At 45.4% G+C, this 8,931-nt stretch overlaps 1 protein-coding gene across 4 annotated transcripts in view; it reads left to right on the top strand.

The window, feature by feature from the left end:
* Nucleotides 1–515: 515 nt before the first annotated feature.
* Nucleotides 516–8,931, top strand: part of RAB4A (RAB4A, member RAS oncogene family) — a 103,915-nt gene continuing 95,499 nt past the window's right edge. For 3 of the 4 annotated variants that reach the window (XM_073560224.1, XM_073560223.1, XM_073560221.1), the window contains exon 1: nucleotides 516–799. In XM_073560224.1, the coding sequence (XP_073416325.1) occupies nucleotides 517–799 (283 nt within the window). In that variant the 5' untranslated portion in view covers nucleotide 516. Of the gene's footprint in view, nucleotides 805–8,931 lie in introns of all 4 variants that reach the window. The other variant, XM_073560222.1, reaches the window with a different exon arrangement.

Here is an 8,931-nt window from a genome sequence, read left to right as displayed (position 1 = left end):
ATGGCGTGTAGAGGTGCCGTACAGCACGGTAATATGGCGAGTAGAGGTGCCGTACAGCACGGTAATATGGCGTGTATAGGTGCCGTACAGCACGGTAATATGGCGTGTATAGGTGCCGTACAGCACGGTAATATGGCGTGTAGAGGTGCCGTACAGCTCGGTAATATGGCGTGTATAGGTGCCGTACAGCACGGTAATATGGCGTGTAGAGGTGCCGTACAGCACGGTAATATGGCGTGTATAGGTGCCGTACAGCACGGTAATATGGCGGGTATAGGTGCCGTACAGCACGGTAATATGGCGAGTATAGGTGCCGTACAGCACGGTAATATGGCGGGTATAGGTGCCGTACAGCTCGGTAATATGGCGGGTATAGGTGCCGTACAGCACGGTAATATGGCGTGTATAGCTGCTATTCAGCTGGGTTGCACATGCCTACCACACTTTGTCACCTAACAGCACAACAGTCAGCTTGGAACGAGATTACACAACTAACACAAGACGTAAAACCACGTGATGCCGGGCGGTAACACGTGTGTATTGTTTTGGTGCGTGTCTCTGAGGCTCAGGGCCGGACCTTTGGAGCAGCAGTTTGCGCATGCGCGCTCCTGTCAGCTGGGAAGGAGGCGGAATAATGCGAAGACTGGTTTGTGGGGAGCGGCGCAGGTCCATGACCCTCTGATCTCCCCTGGCATTTCCCAGTCTGGTAACCAGCCGCTCACCCTGCAGGCACAGCATCGAGTGGCCGCCGAAGACCGACTGCTGATTCCAACATGTCGCAGACAGCGATGTCTGAAACGTACGGTATGGAGGCGGGGCCTGAGGACTGGTGCTAGGTGTAGTGCGGCTGGTGCCGGTGGTGTCCGCGCGTGGGTGCTGGGAGTGGGATGAACTATGGAGACAGCCTGCACTGGGGTAGAAATATCCCTATGTGTGGAATTGGTGCGACGTTCCCGGGTCGCATGGAAATAGCGCGACGTAGAGATGAGGACTTTGCTTTTTTTAGGGTCGAGTCGGGTTTCATGAAACCCGACTTTCTCAAACGTCGAGTCGAACGAAATCGGCCGACTATAGGGAAAAGTCGTGAAACACGAAACGCAATGCAAGTCAATGGCAGTGAGTGGAGGACTGTAAACACACCTGGCATGAATTTTAACCCTAGAGGCGGCGAAATCTCTCTCCGTCTCCCACTCCAGCTACTCTCCACTTCTTGGCTGAAAAAAGTCACGTGCAAGCATTCGGCGAAACCCGACTTTGGCTCTTGGGTCGCTGACCTCATGGCCAACTTCACACTGTGGTCGGGTTTCGTTTCATGAAACACGACTTTGGTGAAAGTCGGCGACTTTTGAATCTGACCGACCTGTTTCGCTCAACTCTAGCGCAAGGTTCCCGGGTCGCGTGGAAATGGCGCGACGTTCCCGGGTCGCGTGGAAATGGCGCGACGTTCCCGGGTCGCGTGGAAATGGCGCGACGTTCCCGGGTCGCGTGGAAATGGCGCGACGTTCCCGGGTCGCGTGGAAATGGCGCGACGTTCCCGGGTCGCGTGGAAATGGCGCGACGTTCCCGGGTCGCGTGGAAATGGCGCGACGTTCCCGGGTCGCGTGGAAATGGCGCGACGTTCCCGGGCCGCGTGGAAATAGCACAGCGTCATCTTCCTAGAAAAAAAAAATGACGGCGGCATGCACAGTGCGCCGGCCAAGATCTGCCGGCCTGTATTCGGCAACCATGGGGAATTTTTCCTATTGGTTCCTTTGGATGAGTGTGATAGACCCCATCACAGTGATCAACATAAAAAAAATAGTTAATCAAATCCCCCTTTGTCATCCTCTTAGAATTTTTTTTCCATTGGTTGGGGTTAAAGTTAGAATTGATTTTTTCAAAAGTAAAAAAGGAAAGAAAAAGGACGATATGACAGCTAATTTTGAGCGCACATGCTCACTATTCGAGTTAGCATAGGACGGTCAGGTATGCATGGCGTGTCTTGGATTCCCGCATGTTATTTTTGGGTGACTAGCAGTTGCAAAACATGCGGGGCAGGGGCTTGAGCATGTCACTCGAGCACCCGCAATATTTGGTGGATACCTGAGCACCCGATGCAAACACTGATGATGGCATATTCAGTATGACAATTTTTATTTTTATTTATTATTCTTTGCTTATATAACGCGATCATCAAATTCTGGATCTGTGGGTTAAAAATGCTCCCTATACCCCTGGATAAAGTCCTTGAGGGGTGTAGTTTCCAAAATGGGGTCACTTGTTGGGGTTTTACACTGTTTAAGCACATCAGGAACTCTCTAAACACAACATGGCGTCCACTCTCAATTCCAGCCAATTTTGCGTTCACAAAGTCAAATGACGCGCCTTCCCTTTCGTGCACCCAAACAGTGGCTTTCCCCCACATACATAGTATCGGCATACTCGGGGAAAAATTGCACAACAAATTTGAATGAAATTCTTGAATGTGGTTTTGGGCACCCTGAGGGGTGCAGATTTTATAATGGTGTCACTTTTGGCTTTTGAGTATTTTCTGTCATATAGAACCCTCAAAGTCACTTCATATGTGATGTGGTACCGGAAAAAAAATGGTTTTGTACATTTTGTTGGAAAAATGAGAAATTGCTGGTCAAGCTTTAACCCTTATAACTACCTAACAAAAAAAAACTTGTTTCCTAAATTGTGCTGATGCAAAACAGACATGTGGGAAATGTTAATTATTAACTATTTTGTGTAACACGACTCTCTGATTTTAAGGGCACAACAGTTAAAAGTTTTAAAATTGCAAAATTGTCAGCATTTTTGACAAATTTGTTTTTTTTCATAAATAAACAAGTCATATTGAAGAAACTTGGCCACCATCGTGAAATACAATATGTCACAAAAAATAGTTTAGTAATCGGTGGGATCAGTTGAAGCGTTCCAGAGATATTACTATATAAAGTGACAGTGGTCAGAATTGTAAAAATTGTCCTGGTCATTAAGGTCAAAATTGGCTCGGTCACTAAGGTGTTTAACTGAATAACAGACAGAACCTATAATGCAAAAATTGCAGGGTGAATGAGCCCCTAGGGTGTGTACAAAATGTCTGTTTCAGGTGCATACTTCCTGGAACCTGCTTGAAAAAAAATCAACAAAAAGTGAACAGCAATGTAAAAACTAACTTTCTGTGCAGTTCACATGTCCAGTCTTTTGTTACATCTTTTAACTACTTCATGGTTTCAGAAACCGTGAAGCGATAAGTAAAAGTATTGTATTCTCTCATCAGGTGGCTTCCACTAGGAAGCTGCTCACTAATTATAATATAAATTACAGAAAAAGACGCTGTCGGCAGAGCCGCCGCAGGACTGACAGCGAAGGCACTTCAGGAAAGAGCCTGCTACTGTAGCTTGTTTCTTGCCTAAGAAAACCTTGGTGAGCGTGACGGTGTGTGTGTGTGTGTGATAACGTCATGTGCACATACATTCCATTTTTTTTTTCTCCTAGTGTTGTAAAACATTGTACAAAAACAGGGGGAGGTTGACTTAGCAACTCCCTCTCCCCCACCCTCCACCAAAAAAATCACCTCTATCTGCTTAGTGCTCATGCCCTGTCTCTCCTCAATATCAGGAGGAGAGCTGCTGCAGCCATATGCTGGCGTTCAATTTCCATCAACTACCCACCCTCTTAATGCAGTGGTCCCAAATATTAGTTAAAGGGAATCTGTCACCTATTTTTCTGATATGAGATGTGGCCACCGCCATCAAGGGCTTATCTACAGCATTCTGTAATGCTGTAGATAAGCCCCCGATGAAACCTGAAAGATAAGAAAAACTAGTTAGATTATTTTCACCCGGGGATCCGGTCCAATGGGTGTCGCGGTCCGGCCCGGCGCCTCCCATCTTCTAGCCATGACGTCTTCATTCTTCTGCCGCGGCTCCAGCGTAGGCGTACTATATCTGCCCTGTTGAGGGCAGAGCAGAGTACTGCAGTGCGCAGGCGCGGGACCTCTCTGACCTTTCCCGGCGCCTGCGCACTGCAGTACTCTGCTCTGCCCTCAACAGGGCAGATAAAGTACGCCTGCGCAGGAGCCGTGGCATAAGTAAGAAGGAGGACCTCCTTGCTAGAAGATGGGAGGTGCTGGACCGGACCGCGACACCCATCAGAACGGACCAGACCCCTGGGTGAGTATAATCTAACTCGATTTTCTTATCTTTCAGGTTACATCTGGTGCTTATCTACAGCATTACAGAATGCTGTAGATAAGCCCCTGATGGCCGTGGCTGCAGATCATATCGGAAAAATGGGGTGACAGATTCCCTTTAATGGGGTGAGTCAGGACCAGGACGGAGTCATTTATGATTGAAGCTATAACACACGTGATCACAGCTTAACTGAGAAGTGAGGTGGAAGCTTGCTAACTTTATCAGAAGTCAGAATCAGTGTATGCATGACCTGCAAGATTAAGGTATGTGCACTCTTTAAGTATTTGCTGCAAAAAATTTCTGTATTTATGTATCTCTTGTCAGGAAAAACACAGCTGCAGAAGCAACTGTTTTTGCTGTCTTTTTTACTTGCATTTTTGGTGCAGATCTTTCCGCGCTTATTAGTACGGGTGAAATCTGCAGCAAAAATGCTGAAAGAATTGCCATCCTGCAAATCTGCAAGTAAGCAAAGTGTGCAAGAGACTTCAGGATTCTCATTAAAGGGGTTGTCCGGGCTTTTCACATAATCTCAGTGCATATCTGGGCTGCAGAATGCTGACAATAGGCTGTGTGCACACGATGCAGATTTGCAGCGGATTTTACCGCTCAGAAGCGTTGCATATCCGCATTGTGATGTACAGTAGCCTTAAAATCAATGAAAAAAAAAACGCTGTGCAGACGCTGCGGATTTTTCCGCGCGGTACAAAATCCGCAGCATGTTACTTCTTTTGTGCGGTTTTCCATCTCCCCTGTCACCAAATCCGCAGGGGGGAAACCGCACAAAAACCGCAAGAAAACCGCATGAAAAATGGAAGAAATCCGCAGGAAAAATGCAGGTCATTTGACCTGCGGATTTCTTCCATTCTGCGCGGAAAAATCCGCAGGGCCAAAAAGTACGTCTGCACTCAGCCTAAGTAATTTACCTTCTGTGGCCAGTTTGCAGGGTTTCCAAGATATCAGTGTCTTGCTTCTAAGAAAAACGTCCAGGGGGGTGTGTTCTGGCATTGAAATGAGAACAGCATTCTGCAGCCCAGATATGCACTGAGATTATGTGAAAAGCCTGGACAACCCCTTTAACTTTGACATCTGAAAAGCCTTCATTTTTTTGTGATAAATCTGCACTAAAAAAAAAACATGCAGCAAAAATGCAATGTGTGCACACTGCTTAATGGTACATTTAGGCTATGTGCACACGTAGCGGAACTCTCGCAGAAGTTACCGCGAGAATGACGGTATTCCATTCCGTGGGAAAATCGCATTTTAAATTCCCGTGATTTTCCCGCTTAAAAACTAGCGATTTGCAAGCATAATTAGCTTGCAGAATGCTAGCGTTTTCCAAGCGATCTGAAGCATCGCTTGGAGAAGTGATTGACAGGTTGGTCACACTCGTCAAACATAGTGTTTGACGAGTGTGACCAACTTTTTACTACTGAGGCCGCCTATGCAGCATCAATAGTAAAAGATAAAATGTAAAAAATAATTAAAAAAAAAAAAATATTGTTATTCTCACCTTCCGGCGTCCCGCGCAGCCTTCCCACCTCTCTCCATGCTCCCGATCCCAGTAATCCTTTGCACGAATGACCGCGAGATGTCGTGCTCCCGCGACGTCATCACGAATGACCGCGAGACGTCACGCTCCCGCGAGATCTCGACGTCATCGCAGTCATTCTCGCAAAAGATTACTGGGACCCGGAACGTGGAAGAGAGGCGGGAAGGCTGCGCGGGATGCCGGAAGGTGAGAATAACAATATTTTTCATTTTAATTCTATTTTTTACATGGATAGTCTCCTCTCCTCCGGACCGTGGGTACCATCCGCAAATGCAGTGCTTACTTTTTGCATGGTGGGCACAGCCACATGCGGAGTCGCCGCGATTCTGCTAAATTAACGAGCAACCGCAGCATTATCACAGCATTGCGGAATCCCATAGGATTGCATGGGATGCTTATTTTTTGCGTTTTCGCTGCAAAATCGCTCGTTTAAAACCGCTGCAAAGACGCGAAAAAAACGCGACGTGTGAACTCAGCCTTACACCTAGCTGTCATGCAAGAATGGAACATAGAGAAAAATTATAGTGGAAAGATTTGTACCTTTTCTGTTTAGAGCTTCTCCTGACTTTGGGTTACAAATACTGATATATACTGTAATCCATAACATAGAAGTGTGGATTGAGACCACATTTCATAGTCTGCGACCTCATTCATAGGTCATCCTATATATTTTCTGTGGTTATGATCCATTCTTTGATGAAAGGATGAAAAATAACAATCCAATACTGAAGAGTTGGTGAGTTTCACATGAACTCAATGGTATGTAAACCGCTCTGAATTACGTGTGTACTACAGATAATATTGTATCAGTATTACAAGTCTGCCACTTTCAATACTGATCCATATTTCAAAATGGGGATAAACAGATCTTTCTCCTATTAAAGGGTTATTCCCATCTTCTTAAATGAATATTGTTGGATAGCAATGGTAAATACAAGTAATTCTGCAGTTTACTGCTTGTGTAAATGTGTAGCCTTTCTTGAGTTATTAACGCTTTTGTTTACATTTGTTTGCCTGGGAGACTGACCATCAAAGCTACCTTGTTTATAAACACTTTGCTGAAGCTGGCTGGGATTAGGAGGTAACAGTGCACTACTGACCCTGGCCAGCTTCAAAACAGTGCTTACAAGTTCCACAGAAAAGAGTCTGTAAGCCATACGCATGTTCTACTCTCAAGCTGTAATGATCATTCCCCAAGGCAACAAGCTGTACACAAGTGGTGATCTCAAGAATAGCTGAAAATTTTGATAAGCAGTACATTACATTGCAAATTTCCTTTTACTTTACAAGCGCTATCCAATAATAACCTTTGAAATTTCCATAAGCCTTTTGTTTGTTTTTTTTAAGTATGAAACAGGAGATGGCCTCTAATGGTTGTGAATTTGTCGTAAAGATATTAAATACTGAGCAGTTGTAATTGTCAGGAAGGTTCATAGCTCATGGCCTTAGGGTAGAGCTGAAGGTTACACTGGCCGCACAGTAGATCTAATAGAGACTCGCTTCAGTGGGAAACATGAGCTCGAAATAGGCTTTATTCCTGTCATATTAGATTGTTGGTATATCTGTAGTGCTGGGGCGCTAACACCATCTAATATTTGTATAATCTGATTTGTCTATATTCAAGGAGAGGGAAAGATGTCAATAGTACAGGATGAATGGCAGCTAGAAAGTATCTTGTGGTTGCTTCTCCTCTCCACTAGATCTGGGGTCTGTCTGACATGTTGGAATAGTCAATAATGACGACAAGAAGGTTATTTTTAATGCTCAGTATTTATTGATCTGCTTTCTCTTTACAGCTTCACTGTAGTATACTTCTTTTAGGCTGTGTGCCCACGTTGCCTTTTTTAAGCGTTTCAGCCGCGTTTTTCCCGCAGCGGAAACGCTTAAAAAACGCAACCCCATGCAATCCTCTGGGATTCCGCAGTTGCTGTGCCCATGCTGCGGATTTACTATTTACTAATACCATTACTATTCTAAAAGGATAAAACACAGTGCAGTAGACTATAGAAAAAGATATGCATCTGTATATCCACCAACATCAATGCTGGGACCTAGAGACTTTCTCTTCTGCTGCAGACCGTAAGCATTTTTAATTATTTATTTTTTATTTATGTAGAGCTTGGGTCATTATGGATGTGGTAATAACAAATGTACGCTCATATTGTAGTTATGTTCCCATATCCATGTCCCCATATTGTAGTCGTGTCCACATCCAGGTCCTCATTTTGTAGTTATGCCCCATGGTTTTAGAGGAGGAAAATAGAAAAAGAAAGTGAAGCAAAGAATGTGGTCAATTCTGTACTAATATCCCCCATCCTGGTGTGTGTGTGTGTGTGTATAATTAGCTGAAGAGCCCGGCGCTGCCCGGGCATAGTAACTAACTGTGGTTAGTTATAGCAAATTATAATTATCCTCCATCCCATAATGCCGTGCCCATATACCCATCATACATATCCACGATCCCATAGGCCTGTGCCCATATACCCATCATACATATCCTCCATCCCGTAGTCCCATGCCCATATACCCATCACACATCCTCCATCCCATGGGCCCGTGCCCATATACCAATCATACATATCCTCCATCCCTTAGTCGAGTGCCCATATACCCATCACACATCCTCCATCCCATAGTCCCATGCCCATATACCCATCACACATCCTCCATCCCATAGTCTCATGCCCATATACCCATCATACTTATTCGCCATTCCATAGTCGAGTGCCCATATACCCATCACACATCCTTCATCTCATAGTGCCATACCCATATATACCCATCATACATATCCTCCATCCCATAGTCCCGTGCCCATATACCCATCATACATATCCTCCATCCCATAGTCCCGTGCCCATATACCCATCATACATATCCTCCATCCCATTGTCAACCATTATAACATCATAATGAGCGGCGGGGCTTGCAACCTATGATGACATCAGCGTCGCCATGGCAACCAATATGACATCATAATGAGGGGCGGGGCTTGATACACACACACACACTTTTTCCCCATTATGTAGATAGGGGCAAAATTGTTTGGTGAATTGGAACGCGCGGGGTTAAAATTCCGCCCCACAACATAGCCTAGGACACTCTCGGGGTCCAGACGTGTGACTGTGCCAAATTTTGTGGCTGTAGCTGCGACGGTGCGGATGCCAATCCCGGACACACACACACACATAAATGCATACA

The sequence above is a fragment of the Dendrobates tinctorius genome, unplaced genomic scaffold (genome assembly GCF_039654945.1).
Source record: "Dendrobates tinctorius isolate UK_male_01 unplaced genomic scaffold, ASM3965494v1 ptg000293l, whole genome shotgun sequence".
Taxonomy (NCBI): domain Eukaryota; kingdom Metazoa; phylum Chordata; class Amphibia; order Anura; family Dendrobatidae; genus Dendrobates; species Dendrobates tinctorius.
Note: the sequence above shows the minus strand (reverse complement) of the source record. Positions and strands in the feature narration are given on the sequence as shown.